A 25786-nucleotide genomic window follows, 5' to 3' on the forward strand; every position below is an offset into this window, starting at 1 on the left:
TTTCAATCATTAATTCTCATTATATATATTGAAAAAAAATAAAAATTTAATTTAAATAATTCAAATCACTGTTATTTATTCAAATTATTATAATTTTTTTTTGTTCAATAAATACGTTTTATAAACGGTTCTTTATTTATCTACGCCCAATGAACGGAGCTGTAGTGTGTTATGTGAATGTTGGGAAATAAATTTGACCTAATGCACAATTCACCTATATTTATTGGTACCTTATGTGTTAATTGTTTATGTATGTATGTCAAATTTTACTTAAAACTCAATTTTACTGGGTCAGAATTTGTTGTTATATATTTTTTTAGAAAGTTATCGTTGAAAATTGAAAAAAAGAACGTGAGGTGTAGTGGGAACCCGGTAGGAACTATGTTCCTTTCTTACAAATAACTGTATTAGTAATTAATTATAAATAATAGTTTTGTGGTACGCTACCTTGCAGGTTTAGTGTAATTAGTTTCTTTTAATTGTTTTTTTTTCTCTCTCAATACTTTTTGCAGTTCTGTAGGTTGGTAATTTTAGGTTTAATTTGCCTTTTTTCATTTTTTTGTTGCACGACACTGTTTGCATATCTATGCCTTGGTATTTCTGAAAATTTAAAATATTAATTTAAGAAGGCATATATTTGTTTTATTGTTTAAAGAATTAAATATTATAGCCACTTTAACTGTTATACTTTATGAATTAATTGTAATATTAGTTTAAAAGAGACATACTTTTGATTTAGTAGTCAACCCAATATGTGCGTACATTTCCCACAATTTGTACTTATTTTCAATTATTTCTATTACGTTTCACTTCTGATAACTCACAACTCATTTTTTTGAATGAAAAATTATAAATTTCTGACAAAAAATACAAATTGACAGATTGTAAAATGTTTTTGCATATCCTCAAAATTCTTGACAAGCTGAGTTGATTAAAAAAGTTTCCTAGGTAACCTACATGTCGTATTTTGAGGTCTGTTTTACTTTTTGTTGTTTTACCTCCCAACCAGCAAACAAATCATAACGTGCAATAGAAGGAACATAGTTACAAATTATTTTTAAGATTTTTTATATATACAATACTTTTATAGAATTGCTCCATTATTTTGAAAATGTCAGCCAAAGGTAAAGAAATAGAAAAAAAATTTTTTTAGAAATTATCTTCAGATAATTTTTTCATTTGGTTTAATGTTTTGAACTTGTCATTTAAGAAAGAAACATAACAATCGGAATTTTCGGTTAGTAGCTATTGGTCTGATCTCCGAGAATCAAATCCACTACGGCTTGTTTGGAATTGTATTCATGCCGATGCAATAATCAATTGTATAAAAAAAATTAATTTTGTAAATCTTTGTACACACATCGCTCAATTGTTTGCCCAAACGGGCTTGGTGCAAACGATTTGATTGTGTAATCCATAAACGTCTCAGATTATGTCCCACATTTGATTGGATATGAGAGCTCATCGAACGAGTATGTAGTTAATATACCGGGAGTGGAACGCTAAATCACTTGACCCATCGACTCACACTTTGTAATATAGCGGCAATCAAACCCCCAAAAATAACGGACTATGGCAACCCTACCAGACCTGTTGCAAAAATGAAGGAGGAGGGGAAAAATCAAAAGAAGGGTTGTCATACTTTATCGACCAAGTAGACCTGGGAACCTACTATTTCTTGAAGATTATAAGCTATAGTTCCAAGTAAAAACTGTACGGTTACCTTATGGGTCAAATTGGTACCCCAATTTTGCATTGAAAATTGCTCCCTCTTTCCATTTTGCAACCGGTGTGGTAGGGTTGCTATAGTCCATTGTTTTTACGGGTTTGATTGCCACTTTATTACAAAGTTTGAGCGATTTACCGATAGGCCAATGATTTTTCAGTCCGCTCCCGGACTATAAGGACATGGTAAATCCTTCTTTAGTTTTGGATTACCCAGCCAAGTGTACCGACAGGAAACATGTATTATCTTTACACCAGCTATTAACCATCCAACCAACAGACCTAGACGGTTAGGATTTCTACAAAAAGATTCATAAGTATTTTTATTTTTGTTCAAAATTTCATTCTCATAATCATAAAGTCATTAACGCTATAGCTGTAAATCAAAATTTATGATTTATTTCAATCAGGAAATGTCATCGAGGAAATATTAATTAATTGTGTCGAAATTTTATTAATATAAAAAGTATCTTATTTGAATTGTCCTTTATAAACAATTTCTTTTTATAAAAAAAAATGCAAGTAGTTTACCTTCTTTGGTGCGTGCCATTATAAAAAAGTTTATATATACGGAAAATTGTGTGGATGTATAAAATGATTCAATTATTCTTAATTTATAGAAAAATTGTTTTTAAAAGAGTTATTATTATTTAATTTATTATCAAGGTCATGCCGTGGTCGCTTTAAAATAACAATTTTTTTAATTGCATTGTATTGTTAATATGCTACATAACAAAACTAACAAAAGATCGTTATGCAAAAAAACAGAAGTCTTAATAAGGACAGTTTGAACTTCTAGTGGGCGTTAGATAAATAAATTCAAGAAATTGAAATTTATGAATCTGTAAGGATAAAAATCGAAAATAAACATATTTTTTTGCTATTTTTTTAGTCAATTTTCCTTTTTCTTAGGAAATAAAATTGGTAACATTTATTTTTCAATAGTTCTCTGAATTTTGAGTATGAAATATTTTCTTTTTTCCTTAAAAGCGCTTATTAATTTTCAAATTCACTTTGATGTTTTTAAATCTATAATTTCATATAGATAATTTAACCGAATTATATTTTCTTCTTTTTGCAAAGCATTTGAAAGAATGAAATCTACCAACCTTTGTTCAGTTAAATTGTGTTGTAAATCAGGAAAATAATTTAGAAAAATCACTTAATTATAATTATCACGCATGAAAAATTATAATGAAAATAATAAAAAATTTAATTAGGTACACGTGCTTTATTATCTTCGGAGAATTGAATTTTTTCGATTTATCTACTTAATTATTATGTCTAAAAATAGAATTTAATTTTAGACTACTAAAAACATAATTTTCAAATACTTAATTTCCATCAAAAATTTTCCATTTCAGTTTATATTAAAATATCATTAAAAATTCTTAATTATGTAAAAGATAAAACTTTATTACCAAAAAATAATTACAAATAAATTTAATTTATAATTGTATTACTTACATTAAACAATATAACATTAAATATTAAGTATTTTTCTTATTAGAAAATTTAAAAAAAAAACTGATACAATTATTAAAATTTCTTATTATAAAAAAATGCGTCAATTTATAGTTTATTAAAAAAAATTAAATTTTTGCTAAATTTTTTATGCAGAAGAACTTAAAGTAAAAAAAATAGTATACCTATATCTTTAATGGGTTAGGCTCTCAGAACCAACATTCTTCCTAATTGAGAATTTTGGAAATCAAATTTAAGGACTTTTTGTTTTCAAAAGCGTTCGCTTAATAAGGAAGTTCCCAACTAAGTGATGAAACTATTTGAGACGATGATGAAATTAAGTGAAGAAATATCACACAAATACTATTTATTTCATCACTTTAAATTTATTTTATGGAAAAACTAGTTTCGCTTTTTATAATTTTCTTTATAGAATTATATTTGTCATGTTTTTTAACTAATGAATATTAGTTTTCCAAATTAATCATAAGAAAGTCACCCTCGTGACATCCCTTGAAAACGCTAGAATAATAGATTTTTATGTTAAAAATGCAAAAAATTTACCTGCTTATAAAGGACATTAATTAATGAGAATACGTATACACGATTTAAAGACGATCCTAAGGAAACGTGTTTTTTTGGCCCTTCCTTGAGAACGTCCTTAATCGTTTCTTTGAGTATTTGGAAGAAATAGTTCATTTTAATAAGGTAATAATTATAATTTAATTTAAAAAAAACACCACTTACAAAGAACTCGTGGTCAATACTTTTTATTATTTGCTTTGTTTTAATTAACAACAAAAATATTTTGTTAGTACGATTAACTTACATAAAACATAAAATAATGTCTACCTTATGCAAAGAAACCCTAGCTTTAGGTTAATAATTCAAATCACAATCTTCATTTTTTGACGTTTGACTATCGAAAATTATTGAAATCTCCCTGGTTTTAAAAACTAAAAACTTTGGAAGTAGGCAAAAATTACCAAAGTAAAAGTTGTTTGTTTCTGAAAGGGAAATCTTATGAAACTTAAATCTAATCTTGATTTTCAGAGCCATTTAAAAACCAACTTGATAAGTGATAGAGGAAAAATTAAAAATTCCTTATATATTAAAGAACTAACATTTTTTATGAGGAAATTCTTTTACAATCAAGTTTTTCTCTTTCTTAGTTTCCCCGTAAAACGCCGTATAGTTTAGGTATATAGCTAAAATAACAATTTTTAACTTGAATAACATCGTAATTAATCAATAAATATTTAAAACACAAATAAATACTTAAAATAATAATCATTTTTGTGATCACGATGAATAAATAAAAAAAAAACCAATAATAAATATTACTTCCTATATATAAATTAAATAAAACAACTTTTCTTTTCCGGAAGTCAGATTTACATCTTTTTAAAAACCATAAAAAATTCAAGTCATATATGCATATACGGTATCTCTATCTATATGTGACTATAATTTAACTCATATGACTAATGTAATTAATTTGACGGACATATTAAGTAAAATTGTATCATATCAACTTAAACTCTCATGAATATTTATTATTTTATTATAAAAAACAAGTTTTGATTTTTTTAAAGAATGAATTTATTTATAAACCAATTATTTATTGTTGATTTTGTAATAAATTTACTATAAATTATCTGCAAACTTCATTTTATAAACAAAGTTTAGTACCTACACAATAGGTATAACTTTTTTAGGTATCTTTCCGAATTTCTCTCACGGAAACAATGCAACACACGTAGATAGGGTAATAATAAGGTATTTCCAGCATGGAAGCACTTATCGACTTTTTTCCCAAGGACTCAGAACGTTAGCTGTAAGATCCCAAAGTCGCAGAATTTTTCGTCGTTTAGATCACGAAATAATAAGCTGCAAAGTTCGCGCTTTGAAGGGTCAAAGCAAGCACGTAAAACTCACTATTTTTTACGATATTAAAAGCAGACAGCCTTTATTCATTACCATGTATATATGAAATATATATAGTATATTAAGTTTAGTCCCAAGTTTATAACGCTTAAAAATATTGATGGTACGAAAAAAATTTTGGTATAGGTGTTCATAGAATCATCTTATTAGTCCATTTCTAGTTGTCTGTCCGTCTGTCTGTCAACACGATAGCTCAAAAACGAAAAGAGACATCATGATGAAATTTTTATAGCTTACTCAGGACGTAAAAAGTGAAGTCGAGTTCGTAAATGAGCTATATAGTCAATTGGGTCTTAAATGTACACCGTTAGAGATAGAACAAAAGTTTAAATGTTAAAAAGTTTCTTATACAAAAATCAACAACTTTTGTTGAAAACATGTTTTTGTTAACATCACTGTTAACCCACAAGGGCGCTAAATAGGTGCAAATTTTATAGTATGTATTAATATGAGAATATCAGTTTTGTGTGTGACTATTTAAGAGGCTATCTTTCTTTATTTACGTGACGTTAAAAAACAAACAATTGAGTGATCAACGCTGTCTATACATGGTATTTCCACAATTAACGCAGTCAATAGTTTGTTTTCACTTGTTATTATAATTATAAATTCTATTAATATCTCAATTTTAAATATAATTTTATTTTAAATAATAGTCTTCAATTATTGCCAAGTTAATAATTTGTGGCCTTGTACAAAGTTAATACTTTTTTATTGACTAAAATAATTACCAACATGTGTGTTTAGCAAAGTCAAGTTCATGGCAATGTCCTTGTAGAGGTTTTGAAAAATTTAAAATTTATATTTAATTAATTTTTCTTAATACTTTTCATGTAAAATTTAAAGGTCATGTCTATTTAACTAAGACTAATTAAGTTTCAATCAAGTGTGAAAATTATTTCAGTGGAATTTTAATTGTTTGATATTCCAAAATTTTAATTATGAATATTTATGACATATCGTTAATTTAATACCTTTAATTAGTAGAAATAAAAAATGAATTTTTTATTTGAAGAATGAAGTCAGACTTATAGACCGCGATAGTATGTAGTTATAGTAAGACCTAGTCAAAGGGCTGAATAATAGCAGGTACCTGCTTTAAAAAGTATTTTTTAATTTAAGACAAAAAACGTAGTTAATTTCTCGAGACCTACATCATTTTTATGTCATATTTTATTTATTCTTATAGCCGCTTCCAACCATAATTAATCATGCGACTAGAAATAAAGTTTATTTACGAGGTATATGGAAAAATTTATTACGCCTACCAATTAAGAATATCGAAAAAAAAAATTATGTGCGGATTTTTGAAAGACTAATATGAGATAGAAAGTTTTTTTTAAATGAGAGAAAATTAGGAGGAATAATAATAATACACTGTAAAATCATTTTGAGTATTTATTTTTTCCTAGTGTTAATTCCTGGAATGAACTGTCCAGTTTGCAGAACACAATTCCATACGTGATATGAACCATATATAGCATATACAAATTACATAAAACAAGTGAAAACAAACAATTGACATAACTGATATTGGCATATTAATTTATACAATAAAATTTTGGTGTTATTTTTGTATAAGGAACATTTTTTTAATTTAATATTTGGTTCTATCTCTAACGATTTACAAGATGCAATCCTAAGGAACCAAGACACAATTGACCTATGTTGCTCATTTACGAACTCGATCTTTTCACATCGAGTGAAAAAAAAGCATGCCTAAGCACGCTATAAAAATTTCAGCTTGATATCTCTTTTCGTTATTGAGTTATCGTGCTTACGGACAGACAATCAGGCAGATGAACAGACAACCAGAAATAGGCTAATTAGACGATTTTATGAACACCTATACCAAAATATTGTTGGTGGCATCAACATTTTTAAGCGTTACTTGGGACTAAACTTAATATACTATGATATATTTCATATATACAAAGTATAAATAAAATTGCGGGTACTTTTTTATGGATTAGGTACCTATGTCTAATCCTCCCAAACATATAAATATTTTTAATACACGTAGGTATTAATATTATGAATAAATGAATAAGATACTACTCAAATTTCCGATAAGATGATTCATTTAGAAAAAATACATATTTTTGTGATAGTAATATCGTCACCATACTACTTATAAAATATAGTCGAGACGCTATTGTTAAATAATAGGGAATATTCATGAAATTTAAATTTGGTTCAAATATTTATGTTCCGTAACTTTAATGGCTGGACATTTCAACCAAACCATTATTTCAGTAATTAATATCTTTTTAATTAAATAAAAGTACAAATTCAGTTAGGGCATTTAAAAATTTCTAAAACGGAAATTCAAATTTTTATACGGACGTGACATAAAAGTACGGGCTTGTCAAATTTGTTGACATACTGTATGATATATACTTAAATTTAAATGGTATTTCATTAAATTATACTATTATACGGCTTTTTATTAGAAAACTTAATGATAACGAGTGTAAATTCTGTGTTGTAAATTCATTTTTTTAAAGTGTAAATTACACATTGAACTGTCACCAATTGACAGATCACGTACTTATACGTGATCAACAGAGAGCGCCAAAAAACTGCGTTTAAATATCTCAAAATTATAATGTGTTTTAAATATTTTTTACACTTAAATACGGAATTTTAAGCAGTATTTATATTTTTTACTTTGTTATAACGGTGTAAACAATGAATTAAAAATATAAAAAAATACATGAATATTCCTTATTCTTAAGTCAAACTACGCGTTAATTTTCAAATAAATGAAATTTATTCGATTTACATTTTAGCGTTAAAATTTACAATATACGTTAAAGTTTAGAATAATATTTGGCGCAGTTTTCGGCAAAACTGTTAAGCAATTCTAATTTACTACCTCGACTCGTGCGGAATTCCGCTCCCGTTGTTACCGTAACCCGTGGATATCCTTTACCAGTGTCTAAAAACAACAAATTTTGTAAAAAAGTGGTGAAAAAATCAAAATTTCTTAAATTAATTATTAGGAGAACATGTATTAAAAATAGTAATTATATTTCGAGAGTATTAGGAGAGCATTTGTACAAGCTAACATGTTTGGCCTATTAAACTTATTATTTAAATTTGTTTATTAAATTTATGATATTTTTTTGTTCAAATTATTTGTCTCAAATTTTTTCCTAAGCGATACATTTTTAGACTGTGAATATATTTTTCATCATACCTAGACATAATAAACTTGGAAATGAGGGTTGAATCATGGAATTTGATAAAGGAACAAGGAAGATAAGGGTAGGACAGAAAAAAAATTGCTGGAGTAATAATATATTAGATTCTGAAAATACATGAAAGTCAGCTATTCTCGCAACAGATTCCAGAATTTCTTTATCTCTGAGTATTTTCAATAATAAAAGAAATATCCACAAGCAAGCCTTTTTAAATTTTAAGAATTTTTAACTTCGGAAAACAAATTTCTTCACCTGCATAAAATTTTTATTTTATCAAATACTTTTGATATGTTAAAGTTGTTTTAATGTGCTTTTTAAAACCATAAAAAGGTTTTAAGAGAGATTCAGAAACACTAAAAAAGCATTTGAAAAATTTTAGAGCTATGGCCTTTAAAATATCATTACACACGACTTTTACAGCAGCACCCAATTTTCAGTCGTTCTGAAATGACTCTATAACTACACGCTCGACCGTATACTATAATAATATCTACTATATTGAGATAAATAATATTAAGTTTTCTTTAGTAGCGAAAATAAAATCTATATTTTAGCTGAATTCCATTTTCAGCTGGACTATTGAATTAATCATTTATTAATCATTTTTTAACCTATAAATATAAGTAAATATTACCTACCCATTGTTATTGATATTTTAGAAATGTGTCATTTGAGTGTGCATTATAGTGAAGTTTAACTGTAAATATTAAGTTTAATGTCACTTTATTTCGAAATAATCTGTGAATAATTGGAGAAATATTTGTTTTTGAAAAATGGAGTAAGAATAAAAATTTTTTGACCCTTTAAAAATTAAAAAAAAAACTTGCTAAGTAAAAACTATAGCCCATTTTACCTAACGCTACTAGCTTCGAATCTTCCGAAAATAAACCTTGTGCAACTTTATTAATATTTTTGACATCAATGTTTACGAAGAAATATACACTTGGGTGGTAACACAAGGAAAGGTTTGAAACTAGCACAAGCTTTATATTAATAATAAGGCGCTTACGGCTTAAGAGTTGCTATAATAGCCGTAACATTTTATACCAGTCTTCCCACATTACAATCGTGGATTAAGAAAAGTTTTTGATAGGGGGCAAGATTAACTTTTTATGAGTATGAACTTTTTATTATCAAGATTAACTTTTTTACTTTTTATTATTTTTATTATTTTTATAGGTTTTATTTTCGTGCCTATGTTTACTTGAAAAAACTTTATTTTGCGATTGAAAATGCTCCATAATATCCTCGACTGTGTACTATTTTAGTCGATTTAGTAGAAATATTCCCAATTTCTATCAATTTTCTTAAACCCCTTTGAAATATCGAAAAATTTTGTTAGGGAATTTGCTGAACCTTGGTACATTCATTAATTTCCAAAATATAATAAAAATCGGATTCACTTAACGATTGGGAGGGTAGCCTTTGTTATACTCCCTAAAATCATACACGCAAAGTTTTCTTTCGCAGCTTTTCTCGAAAAATGTATATCTAATTGTCAAATTGCATATTTTTTGGGCTCTCATTATCTCAAATAATACAAAAATACGAAAATTTCGTTTGTTTTTTCAATGAACAGCAAGTTTCTGAGGAATCGATTGATGAAATTACTTCTATATACCGCACCCCTATACCAGCTTAGTCTCTTTACATACTAAAGTTAGATGAAGAATAATAAAAATTCATAAAGTTTCAATTGACTGAGTTAATTGTTGAAATACCATGTATAGACAGTATTGATTACTCTGTCACATTACACATACATACATGTCACACACTCACACATAAAACTGATATACCCATATATTACATACTATACAATTTGCGCTCACACGGGCAAACAGTGATGTTTACGAAAGAATGTTTGAAACAAAAGTTTTTTAATATTTTTTAAGGAACATTTTTTACATTTAAGCTTTTGTTCTATCTCTAACGGTTTACAAAATGGATCCTACGGATCTAAGCCCCAATTGACCTATGTTGCTCATTTACTAACTCGACCTCAATTTTTACGTCCTCAACACACTATAAAAATTTCAGCTTGATATCTCTTTTCGTTTTTTGAGTATTCGTGATGACAGACGAACAGATTGACAAACGATAGACGACAGACAGACAGACAGACAACCGGAAATGAACTAACTACGTGATTTTATGAACACCTATACCAAAATTTTGTTCATAGCATCATTATTTTTAAGCGTTACAAACTTGGGACTAAACCAAGTATACCTTGATATATTTTATATACATGGTATAAAAACTGAAAATAATAAAACATAATAAAATCTTGCTGTTTTACGTCTCAAAACGAAGGAAAAATCATATCGACCTTTTAAATAAAATAAAATATTTAATTGAATTTCCAAGGACGATTTAAATAATATTAATGAACAATAAATTAATTATTTATTTATTGAATACCACAATAAATGTTACAGTTAAAGTTTTTCACTATTACTTGATTTATTAATTTTATAAACGATGACTTTGAACCAGTTATTTAATATAATTATTGGTACTGTGTAGTTTGTTGCATAAGGACATTTTAATAAAATACATGAATGCAATAATACTTATAATTCATATTTTATTAATAAATTGTAGTGGGTATGATCTTTAGATATCAGATCTACTAGTTCCTGTAAAAATTAATTATGATTATTAATTTTCCCGTTTAATAAAATACCAATAGTTACCAAGAAATTCAAATTCTAAAAGATTACACTTCGAAAGGCTTCCGCACATTTTGTGATTGGCCAGTCAACATGCTCGCGAACATGTTGGAAAGCATATTGCCTTACAAATCACTTAGTGAATTTAGTTGGTTACATATTATAATATATTATGTTGGTGTGTACATGCGTGCATTCTTTGAGTGCGTAGTCCTACTGGGAACAATCAAATCGATGCCAGCGCTTTCAGTGGACAGTTTTGGCGTTAAATGGGGCTTATAATTACTAATTTTCAATTGATTACAGTAAATGCTCTAGTAAATATCAAAATAAAAAATTCTATAGTAAAATCTATTGTAAATTCTATAATAAAATGCTATAGTAAATATCAAATATCAAATTAAAAAATTCGTACCGCAGGAACTACGTTAGCTAAGCGAATTCCCTCAGAGGTTCAAAAAATAACACATTTTTCATCGATGTTCACATTTCATTTTTGTATTTTTAGTTTTCCAATAATTTTTATTTCCAAAACTAAGTGTCTAGAGAAAAAATCAGACGATTACTTATTTGCTTAAAACTGGTCAAAAAATACAAAAAGATTTTGTATTTTTAAAAGAATCAAAATTTTGTACTTTTGTACTTTGCCACTCGCACCTCTTTTTTATCTGTCCATTTTTCTCATTAACGAACTTGAGCGTTCAAATACCAAAACTCTTCTTGATACCAAATTTTATTCAAATTGGATTTAAAATGCGACCACTAGAAATTTTACAAACACAAAAGTATAAATACATGTGTATATATATAAATTTTAACGTTGGTCATTTTTGACAAATAGTAGGTAGGATCGATGAACATTTGAAGAAATTTTTTCAAAATTCCAACATCAGTACAAAAGCAATTTCATTTGGCAATTCGCTTATTATTGAAAAATTACAATTAATTAAACTTCTTGAATTAGAAATTTTGAAAATAAGTACAATCCATAAAAATATATGTCCATCTTCACAATTATATGAATACCTAAAGTAGTAATAAAAATTTTCGTTTTCGACTTTCGGATTGGATATAAGAATTTCCTATTATGTAAATTAATAATAATGGAATATCATTAACTAACTAATTAATGAATGCATTTTATTGTATTGCTTGCAATCTGCCGAACAATTTAAAATAATAAAAATTTATTGTTTTAATAAAAATAATTGATTTAATTATTAAAATTAATTGAATAAATATGACTAATAATATTGATTATATTTGCCAATTATTATAATATTAATAATTTTTTATTTGTTTATTGTCAAAATATTATTAGTACACACAATTGCAATCCAACACACGAATAAAAATTTATTTCGTGTACTAGTTATGAATCCGGGCAAAATTTCCAAGACTCATTCAAGCATTGCATGAATGAAGAAAGTTAACGCAAGTTATCAAAAGAAACAAATTTTATAAATGAATTATTATAAATTTTATTTGAAGCATTTTCATTGCCAGCGTTGGCAATGAAAAGTTGTGTTTCAAAAGTTGTGTTTTTTACGCAAAAAACGCTAAACGCTATCACGCAAAAAAAAACCGTAATAATGTAATCTTAAAACGTAACCAAATCACAGTATGGGGGACTTTGACTTAAATAAAGTACACAAAATCTTGAAAAATATGTAAAAATTTGGTTTCATAATAAAATATGTAATTTGTATCACTACAGTAGAAATTAGCAGAGTGAAATGTTTGTGCCTGTAAACTAAAACATATAAATAGAATAAAGATACGAAGAGGTTACATATAATTTGAGTTACTCACATAGATAAGGAGTGGCAGAGTTAAGTACGTCCTAGACGGAAAATTTTTGCAAGCTTCCGTTTTAAACATGCTCCCCCTGAACCTAAAAGTGCAAGATGTCGGTAGATAATCCGGTAGGATATTGTTTAAACTAATTTTTTTTAACAAATATGTAATATTGTCGAATCGTTTCGGAAAAAATTTCAATCAAATAATTGGGGTCAAAATTAACAAAAAAGGTTCTTAGACATTTTTCTCTAAACCCTGCAGTTTTTGACTAAAAAATTCATAAAATTTGAAAAGACAATTTGAAACAAATTTTAAAGGGATTTTTGCGATTTTCATCCCTCAAAAAGTCTATGAAAAAATCAAAATTTTAACATGTATAAAATTTTTATTTCTAGTGTAAAGCTTAATTAACAACATACCGCAAAAAATTCTGGTTTAATTGCATTTTATATGCTTGATTGTTAATTGCTAAGAGAGCGCGCGAAAAACCACCCAAAAATACAGATTTTCTTTTCTATACATGCTAGGCAGATAGGATTTTCAGTTTTCACCAATTCGCTTGAAATTTTGTCGTCTAACGTATGACGCTTAGGATCCTACGAACTTAATTTCTATGGTTGATTCTTATTGGACCAAAATTAAATAATTAGCTACTTAGTTATCATTATTAATATAGTTATGTATACAGTAGATAATGAAGAGCAATTGTATATGTAGCAGCGAAAATGGAGACACTTCCTTACAATTTTAATCACAAATTTCAAAACATTTCATAAAAAATTCACGCGACTACTTCATTTGTAAGATTAACACAGGCGGCAAGGTCATTTATTTAAAGTTTATCTTTTTTAAAGAATTTTTAAAAAAGTTATTTTTTTACTTGGAAGTCACCCATTCGCTAAAATCATGTACCAAAAGAAAATATATTAAGTTTTCTTTTAAATAAGAAAAATTTGATTTTAGAATTCAGAAACAGTGTACTATGTACAATGTACATTGTTCAGTCGAATTGCTAAAATTTGGACTTAGAAAAGCACGATTATAACTACAACGTCGTTATACAGTCGAGCCTCGATAACTCGAACTTCGTTAAGTCGCAATCTTCAGTAAATCGAAAAAAATGCCATTCCATTCTGCTGAACCCTCAAATACGCGGTATCTCGAATTATTTAGACTTTGTAACTCGAACAAAATGTAATTTAGTAAAATATAATGATGCCGTAGCTAGTAAAATGTAATCGCATCGTTCTAAGTCGAAATTTTAGCAATGAAATTCATTGTATCCCGAACTTGTTAAGTCGAAAACATATTAACTCGAAATTTTTGCATTTCCCTTGAGTGTCAAGTTATCAAATTTTCACTATACTAACTCCGACTTACAGAGCCACCTTTTTGAAATTCGAGGTACAGAGTATAAGAATGTACACTATCAACTACTTCGCAGAGTAAAATTTTGATATAGATGTTCCTAATAATCACTTTATAAGTCCGTTTCTGTATGTCCGTTTATCCGCCCGTCATCACGATAACTCAAAAACGAAAAGACATATCAAGCTGAAATTTTTAATTTTTATAACGTGCTCAGGAAGTGAAATGATCAACATATAGGTCACTTGGGTGTTGGGATAGCATATTAAAGTTTAAATGTAAAAAATGTTTATTAGGCTAGAACAAAACTATACAAGATAGAAAGTTGAAAATTTGTAGGTATCTTCAAATACTTAATTAGTCTTTTGATTATAATTTCTTTTTTTTTAAACTTATCTAATTTATAAAACAATACAAGATCTGGTATTCGACACTGTCCATACAGGGTATTTCGACAATTAACTCAGTCAATTGTTTATTTTCATTTGTTCGATAAGATTCATTTATAAGATAGATTTACATTTATGTAGATAGAATTACATATTAAAAGATACATTGTTGAAAGTCATTAATTTTTTATATGATTAGAAGGTTAAAGGGTAGATAAGTGTTTTAATATTTATTTATATTTAGCTTTCTTTGTATATATTTTCCTGGCTGGAGAGTTTAGGTTATCAAAAGCTCATTATCTTGCTAAACTCTCATTAAATTACGATCGAATTGCATCGGTGGGGTAATAAGTATTATTTCAAATAATCTCACTTTCCATAGTTTTTTTCACGAACATATTTTGCGTCAAAACTCAATAGCGTAGACATTTTCTTGAGAATTTTCAATTTCAGTTAGACAGATTATGTGTAAAAAATTGTAGGTAAACGAGTGCACTTTTGAATTATCAAATTCCCCCCCCCCTTCATACACTTAACAGTGGTTAAATACAGTTCATTCTACTCCGATGACCTCTCAAGAAGAATCAAATTAAAAATTGTACTAACTTAGCGCTCATATTAATTAACTCTATATAATAATTACCTTGAAATAATATTTCGATTTTGAAACTTTTTTGTCCTAATTTCTTAATCAAATTATATTTGATATGCCTTGACCTCTTATTGATTAACTATTGCGAAAGAAAACATAAATCATACTTTGCGCTATAAAGTATAAATTAATTTCGTATATCATTTTATCCAGCGAAAACAAATATCTTGCCTTAGAATATCTTGTAATGTATTTTTTTTAGTGAAAATCGTTTTTATCCGTAATTATTTAAAAATGATCTTTTAACGGCTACTGTAAAATGTACTTAACTTGGTTGGCATGAAAAGTGTTAATGATTGCCACTTGTGTGAAATTTTGTTGTTTTTTTTATTGTTATTTTTAACCCCAGAAAGCTGAATAATTTCTGTGGATAATTAGAAAGAGCATAATGACATGATAAAGAAATTTTTTTATGCAAATTTTTACTCTTACATAAATGACTCGTACGAATACACAGTGAGCTCGCGCGAACACATATTTAATCGTTATATTTCAAATTTAAAATTTACTATAAAAAAAAGTGATAAAAATATTATGTCTAAATCAGCAACTGTAATAATAATACATAGTAGGATTTTTTCTTATAAAAGTAGTCTACGAACTTTTTCCCTGACAAAGGACTGCACTTTTCTTATGGGAAATGGTCTTCGGTCCATCTTTTTGAAACTTTTCTTCTATCAATCCCTAATAAGTAAAATAAAAGAATCCCAGAGCACAAAATCATGAAAGTAATAGTTTTTGGCATATGGGGAAGTTAAACTCCAAAAACATAAATAATAGTGTAGGTTTTTCAAAACATACATTTAGCAAAAAGTTTGCTTTTTTTTGCCTTCAATTTTGATAAAAATCACAGTAGTAATTGTACGCGGTAAGAGATGCATGACGTTTATTACAATACTGATATGGTATGGGGACAGATACTCAAAAAGTATCAGATAACACTTAAACTATGGCTTTATTTATAATACTGTATGGTATAGAAATTTTGACGTCACTTACATTAGTAAATATAAGTTCAACTCGACAGTATCTATGGTCCTGAGTCTCATACTACATTTACGGTAAGGATTGTTTGGCATTTACTATAATGCTGGTATGGTATTGAGACAGATACTATAGTATCTATGTTAGCATAAGTAGTATTACATTAATTAATATGGCTATCCACCAGAAATATTGTGGGTGTCGCCAACCAGTACGGGCTGCACGCCCATACTGCATTGACTCGTCCGCCATAACTATTGCTAATGTTACTAGTCTTTCAATGGTTAAATCAGTATGGCGTTCACACCGATATACTGACATAGTGATATCCATAAAAGATTTCTTACCTTGTTGCAGATGTAGCAATGATACTTGTTTTTCCGCTATGATTTTTGGCACATTTATCAATATGTATTATTGAACTACAATCCACTTTAGTACCTATAGGTTTATACTATGTTTAAACGATATGTTTGTTGTTACACTGCTCGTCACTCTATCTTTCATAACCTATTTAGTCAATTTAATAAATATTGCTGGTGTCCCATTAGTAGCATCAATGACATTATAGTATTAAATGGTACTATTCGCCAGAAGTATTATGTATATCACCAGTCAGTATGGGCCTGACATCCAATACTGACATCGGCCCCTAACTATTGATCATGTTCTAACACATTTAATGGTTAAAGCATTTATGTTTAAAATTTTATAGCAAATCAAAATCGTCGAAACCACACAGATTTACGTTCACGCCTATACTTACATAGTTATATCGGCAAATATTTCCTTACTGTGTACTCAAAATAATACAAAAATCGAACTCCTTTGACTTTTTCCCAAAACGGTATGCGAAGAGCGTTATTTCGGAGAAATTTCAGTCAGTACTAACTACATTTGTTGAAAATCGCAAATTGAATTAAAATCAAGTACAGTAGAACGCCGATTAACCGAATTAATTGGGACTGGGATCGATTCGGGTAATCGAAAATTCGGATAATCGGACATAAACTGACAATAAAGAATAACAGCTTAAATATATCTGGGCTCCAACGAGTTCCTTCTTGTTACACCAAATCAAAACTGATTCAGGTAATTGACGATTCAGTTAATCGTCGTTCGGATAATCGGCGTTCTACTGTAAATAAGCAACGAAACGAACTAAAAAGTATGCTTGAAAAGTACAAAATTATCAACTATTCAAAAAAAAATTTGTTTTCTGGGTTTGTCATAAAATCCGATTTATTTAGCGTTTTATATTATCAAGGGTGTGTAATTCATAGATCTATTATAAATGAAATATATGCGTGCATTGATATCTGGTCATTATAACGTAACTGATAACTAAATACTTTATTTGTTTACAATAAAATTACTTATAAAGTCATAATATAATAATTATGAAAGACTTTTTGGTTTTATACATCGGTATTAGTTCATTACCAGTATAAATTAGTTAATATCTAGTTATATTTTTGTCTGCTGAATTGTTATTCTAAATAAAATTTTATTCAACTCTTATAAAGAAATGAAAATGTCATTAAATAATATAATAATTAAAACAAAATTATTTTTAATATTAATGTGTATATTTTTTATGAAAATTGATTTATTTTTATAGTTAAGATTTTATCAACCAAGTTTTTCATACCTTAACTATTTTTGTTAAATATTAATTTTACTTTGTAAATAAAAGTAAATTTTAAAGAAAAGTGAATTAAAAAAATGACTGTATTTACACAAAACGCCGCACGAGTGTTAATATTAAAAATACCAAAATGTTTTGCAAGTCGTTGGACTACTTCAACAAAATTAAAATTACCTAGGTGAGAATATTTATTATGAATTAAGAGTTAATTATTCTGTAGATATTGTGATTAATTGTTTTTATGAAAAAGTTATAAAAAATAGGTAATTGAATTTAAGACGCGGTTTGTCGGTTTAGAAGACAGGTTTTTACGATAAAATAATAAATTGCCTTTCACGAATTCATCAATTTTTTTCTTTGAACAATTCAAAATGTTTTAACATGGTATTCTATTGTTATATATTAGCTATAAATTATTCGCCGTTGTCAGAACTGGGCCAAAATGAAATAGGAGAAGCTCCAGCTTTCAAATAGGTAAAGAATCATCAAAATCGGTTCACCCAGTCGACAGTTCTGAGGTAACACATATAAAAAAAAATACAGTCGAATTTATAACCTCCTCCTTTTTTGTTTGAAATCGGTTAAAAATGTTCAAATATTTTGATCAAATTTAAAATCCTTTATGCCGGTTTCACATCATTATTTAGAAGCGTGACTGTCAGACTACCACAGATTATTTACGTGGTCAAATCGTCAACTGTAAAATCACAACTACATAATTATTAAAATAAGTTATAGATACTTTTGAAAAAGAACAACGGATTATGAACCCCAACAGAATTATTGAAATAAGTTATGCTTTTGGAAATAGAACAACCGAAATCAGACGTTTGGAACATTAAATTAGTCATATTATTGATTATATGGTAAATTGATAATGTTAGCTAACATCCTGTTGCCTTTAGTTCCAAAATCTTTGAATATCATGACGCACAAAGTATCATGACTGGATGTTTTCAATGTTTCGAATGCTGTTTTTACCAGTTTTTACAATTACTTAGAAAAAAGATATCTGATAAGGATATATACAGCAACGAATCTAATCAATCGTCAAAGTTCTCTAAATTGAAAATGGTTTGAAAATAATTATTTAATTTCTTAAAAATAAGGTAATTTCAACTTGATAAAAGTAGGTGTCAAAAAATATTTCTCTTGGTGACTGGGTGGATCGGACCCTTATTTGTTTCAAAACGAAACAACCAAAAAAGCTATAATTATTCAATATTTATAAAATGAAAAAATTTCTTCCTAAAATCCGGTAGTTTGGGCACAAAAAATTTACGTCTTACAACATTAGGTCAGTGGTACGTCGCCTGGTATGGAGCGCCGCTGAGAAAACCGAAACAACCAACAATAGAAATTAAATTTACAATTGTGCTTGAGATTTATTTAATATATATATATTTTTTTTTTCAAAGACAAATGACTTTTTTTTAGTACACACGATGATTTAATGATTGTGATATGTCAGTCCGGAGGAGATAATTTAAGACAAAAAAAAATTGTAAACAATATTTTATATTTAATACAAAAAGTGTGGAGGGTCGCACTTTGACCTAAAATATAATATAAAATAAATTTTAAAAAAAATATATATAAAGCAAAAAATCCTATTAATCAAAATCTGTTCAAGCTTAGGTTTTTTATATAAAAAAAACTTTTATCAACTTATTTTGCGATTGCGTAATTGACACTTTTTTCTTTTAAATGTTTACACTTTTGATGACTTTAACTTTTTCAAATCAAAGTACAGAGTTCGAAAATTTTTATTTATTTTTAGAATATTATTATAATTATCCTCAAATTATATAATATTTTATTAATTAATTAACATGTTAATTAAATTGGATAATTTGTTTATTTATTTTCAATTTCACTTATTTCTGTAGATACACTACAGCTAAGACAAAATTACTTACTAATATAGGTAGTAGCGCCCGTTTTCACCACTAAAGTTAAAATACTACTTTCATTTTTTCCCAAAACTCATAAGTATGCCGTATAAGTATTTTCTTTATTAATTTGAAATAAATAAACGATATACTATTTAAGAATTTTTATATAAATATCGAATAATTTTCAAACTAAAATAAAATTAAAATTAAATAATATTTCCGATAAATTCACTACAATACTGGGCATGCGCATTACAAAATAATACAGTTCTCTATCCATTCTAAACATTTGTCATCAGTTTATACTTAATATAGGTCTATGGTAATGTTTTGTTTAAATCAAAATGCCAACTAAAAGAAAATAAATAAATTCATTATTATAGTAAAAGAAAATAAATTTTCAACAATTACATTGCTTATCCACTATAAAATGGGTATATTTATAGTGGATAAGTAAATTAGTTGTTGAAAATTTACTTTACTTATTTATAAATTCAATAAGGTTCAGGCTGGCCTAGACAAGTTATTGAAGTAACTGTTCCTATATTATATTCTATCTTTGTAGAAAACTTTCTTCCTCTATAAAATCGGAACTATTTGGTACAGCTCTAGTCTTTGGTACAGACGAAGAACTAGTCAAACTTTGATCGTGGTAGAAAGAGAATCAATAAGATCGAAAAAAGGACAATGTCTCACGTATTAATCTACGGATTTTCTGGATTGAATTAAAAGACTTTTTCTCTGTGACAAATAATAATGCGTATTTGTTTAAAATTTTAAATACAAAAACATTCGCAATTCAATAAATTAAATCATGAATTCTAACAATATAGATAATTTGAAAAAAAAAGAACTTGACTTTATGTGTCTACATGTCAACAAAATTGTAAAAAACATGAAATATTTTATTCTACTAACTGGATAATAATCTTTTCTAATTTCCATTTGAATAAATTTACTAGATACCTACAATTGTTACAGATTGTTGATATTCAGAACAACAATTCATTTTAATCTTATTTGAAATCAGCTTTGTTTACAATTTTACAAAAGTAGACTTTTAAATAGTATTTAAAGGTATGAAAGTTATAAAATCATGAAACATATCGCGTTATATTTCAATTTAGTGCTGGAGTCTGAATAATCTAATTCCTTACTCAGTAATATTTGAATTAGAAATTGATTTTATTTATGCAAACTTTGTACGTATGAAGTTTAAAAAAATTTGAATACAATAGTTTTTACTTAAAAAGTTCTTAAAACGAAATCAATAATGTTTTTACTAAAAGGTGATAAAGATAAACGTTCTAATCCCTCATCAAAAAAGGGCCCATTACAAAAATTTTTAATACAACGGTAAGTTTTTTTTTATCAACGCGATTTTTTTTTAAATTTATTCACCTTGCTAGTTTAAAGGTTGAAATGAGCAGTGTATATGTGTCTCAATTTGATATTAAAGAAATTTGTACTAAAATGATGTAAATAAAAAGTTAAATTAATAAAAATGCACATATAATTTTAAAATCATTTGCAAAAAGTTGAATATGAAAAAACGGTTTCATAAAATTAATTTTAAAGTCATTTAAAAAAATTGCGGAACATAACCAAACAATTTTTATTATGAATCAAAATTTTTATATTGAAAAAACAATTATAATATTATAAAATTTAAAGTATGATTTTAAAATTAATGATTACGCTTCATTCAATTATATAAAAGGAATTTAAATATTTGCATGTACAGTGATAATTACTTTTATCTATTTTTTTTTTCTATAACGCTATAACGTAATTGGTGCCATCTTTGAATCATTACGAATATTAAATGAAAAATTAAAAATGTACGATTTTTAAAATATGCACATAAATATTTTTAAATTACAATATTAAGTATTATTCATTAGAGTTATGAAAATTCATTAACGAGTATTATTCATTAGAGTTATTTAAGTTTAATAACTTCATAATGTCTGCCAAAATACGTAAAATTATGATATTTTTAAACAATCTTCCCGTAATACGAAATTTAGGCTGGTAGGTTTTGCTTTAGAATAGAATTTAGTTAGTATACTATAACATTTTTATGTATTTATGTGGTATTTTTTTGTTACAGGATGGGAAGTTTTACTTCTGCAACGAAAATTTTAAATGACGATTGCCAAGACAACGATGTACAACTTCCAGAACGTCTTTCCCGATTAGAATTACTTGAACATTGTAGTAAAGCTCTGTTTCACCTTCCATCGCTAGTTAAACGTTCATTGAAATATCGTGATTTTACGAATTACGATTTAAATAAGGGGATTCTACAATTAAGCTCTATTTCTGAAAGTAAGTGTTTCTCATTTATTTAACTGGTTGAAATATTCTTTTCTAACATTCTTTTCTATTGCAGTTTGCAGCGATTTTATCTCCGGTCCTCAAAATGTTCGTGTATTACAATGGAATATTTTATCACAATGTAAGAATTATTTAATAATTACATTAATGAAGTTTATTTACGTTAAATTATTGTTACAGCTCTTGGTGTTATGCATGATAACTTTGTATTTTGCCCTGATGAAGCTCTTGAATGGAAAACAAGACGATATCGTATTATTGAAGAAATTATTTCTTATTGTCCTGACGTAATTTGTTTACAAGTAAGTAATAATAAAGGAGACATATTTATAAATACATAAATGCCTATTTATCTCTTTATATTTTAACTTTTGGCAAATATTCAAAGTCATAAAATTTGAATACCTTGAACTATATATTTCATTTCCATTGCCTTGATTTTTAATAAGAAGGTTGCATTATTTAAAAAAATCGAACAATTTGTATGTAATATCAGACAGTTAACTAAATTGTATATGGAAATGTGTTGATAACACTGTAGGTAGTATTTTCGCTCAGTTCCGTCGTCCGTTTAAAAGTGCTGTCCCTATCTAGTAAAATGCTTACTTTTGTATCATTCTATTATTTAAAACACAGATACTTGAAATCAAAATGTAGATAGAGAATTGGTTAAGGTTACCTACGCAGTATCCACCTTTTTGATCCATGTTTGAATTGCTGGTTTTCAGAACTACAGTTAAACCTTATTCCGACTTATTTTCACAAATGGAGGGCTTGAAATCGTTTATTTATTATTCTGTCAACAATTCTATAACTGATTAGAGCTATAAAAATGATCACAAAAGTGAAAGAGAAGAAATAAAAAACGCAATGCGAAAGAACATTTGTTCATATATGCCAGGAAAAAACTATTTTAAGTCAATTTTTATTCTAACATCGTAAAGAAGAAAATGATTGTATCAGGTCTTGTTTCACTCTAATTTTTCGCACGTTTATTTTCCTAACTAACTGATCATTGCAAGCCTCTTGAATAAGTAGTTTAAGTTTTCATGTTTATTTTAGATCATAAAATTTTTAAATGAATACGAAATTAATTTTGCATTTTGTAATTTTCAGGAAGTCGATCATTTTAATTTCCTCAAAACAGTATTGGGAACACAAGGCTACAAAGGTATGTTTTTCCCGAAACCCGATTCGCCTTGTTTATATATAAATGGCAATAATGGTCCAGATGGATGTGCCATATTCTACCGTGAAGATAAATTTGATCTTGTACGCATGGAGTCAAGAATCTTAGAAGTATGGCGTGTACAAAGTAATCAAGTTGCTCTAGTGGCAATATTACGTATTCGTGAAACAGGACAAGAAATTTGCGTATCCACAACACATTTAAAAGCAAAAACCGGCGCACTTTTATCCACATTACGCAACGAACAAGGAAAAGATTTATTAGAATTCGTTAAAGTACAAGCCGAAAATCGTCCATTAATTTTATGCGGAGACTTTAACGCCGAACCAAGCGAACCAATTTATATGACTGTTTTAAAACACAACGATTTGAAATTGGCTAGTGCATATGCAAATTTAAAATCCGGATTTGAAAATGAAATAACCACATCTGGAGAACGAGAACCACCATATACTACATGGAAAGTAAGAGCCGAAGGAGAAGCATGTCATACATTAGACTACATATTTTATAGCCGTGATAAATTTATGGTCAATTCAGTTTTAGAATTTCCATCAGGTGATGAAATTGGCGAGGGACGTGTACCCTCCCTATCCTATCCATCTGATCATTTTTCATTGCTCTGTGATTTTAGAATTAACGATAATTCAACAAGTGAAAATATTTGAATCGAATTTTTATGTAAATAATAATTTTTATTTATTATTTTCATATTTATCAATAATTTAAATAGCAAAACGACACTATTAGAGAGGATTTGGGGTAAAATTAGTTGTAGTTTAGCATACGACATATAACTATTTCTTTTAATCATTCAGTTAGAGAATTTTAAATTCGATGAGCAGAAATTACACATTTGGTCGTACCAGTAGATTTTCATTTGAGATAAAATACTTCCATAAATTTTGTCGCCTTTCATGGACCTAGGCATGGCAGTAACATCTATATCTTAGAAAACAGTAAGATGATTTTTCTCTTTCAGAATCTCAGAAATAAATCTCGTCTCTATTTTGTTTCAATTGAACACCTACTGCTTTTAAATGATATCTACTATAGAGCCTTCTTCCATATTTCTTGCCAAAAAATAATATCTAGGTATTGAACACCTACTGCTTTTAAATGATATCTACTATAGAGCCTTCTTCCATATTTCTTGCCAAAAAATAATATCTAGGTACAAAATATCCAAAAAAATTGTATCTCGATTTTTCTTCCCGGCTGCATTTAACTCAACTCAAGGCCAGAATGTTAATTGTCCTGGAGTAAGTGATAAAAAGCCACGGTTTCGCTTCAGTCTTTATATCACATACGCCAGGAAATTCAACTTTCTGGCCTACGGTCGTAATAAACTATTATTTTACAATGTGTCTCGATACTTTGACAAATGCATAAAATTTTATTGTGCTTCCGAAAATATTTTGATCGTATGTCTAAACTAAATCATTGAATTTCATTTGGGGAATAAAAATGTGAATCCATCTACAAATCGGAACTTGGACAAACGATAAAATTTGTCATTTATAATTACTAGAATAAAATGTGATACGTATAAAATTTATCTTATTTTTTAAGTCTTTGAAACAAAAACAAAAAATATCTAAAAAAATATATTTTTTTAGATTTTTATTTATTTATAAGATTTTAATATTTATAATAATTGTATATTATTTATATTTATTGTATTCAACAAAACTTTATTTAATTGAATAAAGTAATTATTCATTGTGACTTTACTGTTTTTTTTTTTTTTTTTTTTTAATAAACCTTTTCTACTAGATTCAATTAAATTAGTCAAAATTTCGACTAATACTAATAACAGACACATAAGCACAATAAATCAGCAGTCGTAAGACAATGCAATATTGTGGAATTTAAATAGTTTTAAATCAAATACGGGGGACTCATTACCAACTTTTATTTATAAATAAGTTATTATTTCACATTTTAGTATGTCTGAGTAAAATCTTACAATCAAAATTTCGACTGGATCAAATTGGGAGAGAGTTATTTGAAATTTTTCACCGATGTATTGGTCGTTAGACGGTGTAAGATAAAACTTTTTTCCACAATTTTCTCAAACCAATATGGCGAGCTACGGGCTTCTCACCCTTAAAATAAAAAAGAATGATGATTTTTCGAATATTTATTTACGCTTTGCATTATTACATATTTAATAAATTGAACAATTATATTTTGTACATTTTTTTTAAATTTCTTTTGCGAAATTCTTACTTTTATTAATGTATTTAAGAACAGCCTTGATTGTTATACATTTGTTTATAATTTATCAATAACAACTTTTGTAAATTATATATTTTCTATTTATTTCTAAGAAAATTCTAAAAAGATAATTTATTAAAGAAATAATATAATTGAATTGCATAGAAATTTCGTCCATAATAGGTATATTTTGTGATTATTCTATGTGTTTGGTTCCATGACTTTTAAAGGCAAACTTGTTCTACTAAATTGGATTAGAAAAGCTCGATAGGATATATTTTTCT

General features: G+C 27.4%; 1 protein-coding gene across 6 annotated transcripts in view; it reads left to right on the plus strand.

The window, feature by feature from the left end:
- Positions 1-24860, plus strand: part of LOC123296750 (nocturnin) — a 36506-nt gene extending 11646 nt beyond the window's left edge. Inside the window, exons 2-6 of one of the 6 annotated variants that reach the window (XR_006535194.1) lie at positions 21867-22084; positions 22149-22214; positions 22274-22395; positions 23210-24377; positions 24457-24860. Coding sequence is in view for 5 of the 6 variants with exons in the window: in XM_044878389.1 (XP_044734324.1) it covers positions 17936-18036; positions 21867-22084; positions 22149-22214; positions 22274-22395; positions 23210-23950 (1248 nt within the window). In the remaining variant the exon portion in view is untranslated. Of the gene's footprint in view, positions 1-9100; positions 9121-17899; positions 18037-21008; positions 21110-21652; positions 21788-21866; positions 22085-22148; positions 22215-22273; positions 22396-23209 lie in introns of those variants that run through there. The other 5 variants (XM_044878392.1, XM_044878389.1, XM_044878390.1 and 2 more) reach the window with 5 other exon arrangements.
- The last annotated feature ends 926 nt before the right edge of the window (positions 24861-25786 follow it).

This window comes from Chrysoperla carnea, chromosome 3 (genome assembly GCF_905475395.1).
Source record: "Chrysoperla carnea chromosome 3, inChrCarn1.1, whole genome shotgun sequence".
In the NCBI taxonomy this organism is placed as follows: Eukaryota; Metazoa; Arthropoda; class Insecta; order Neuroptera; family Chrysopidae; genus Chrysoperla; species Chrysoperla carnea.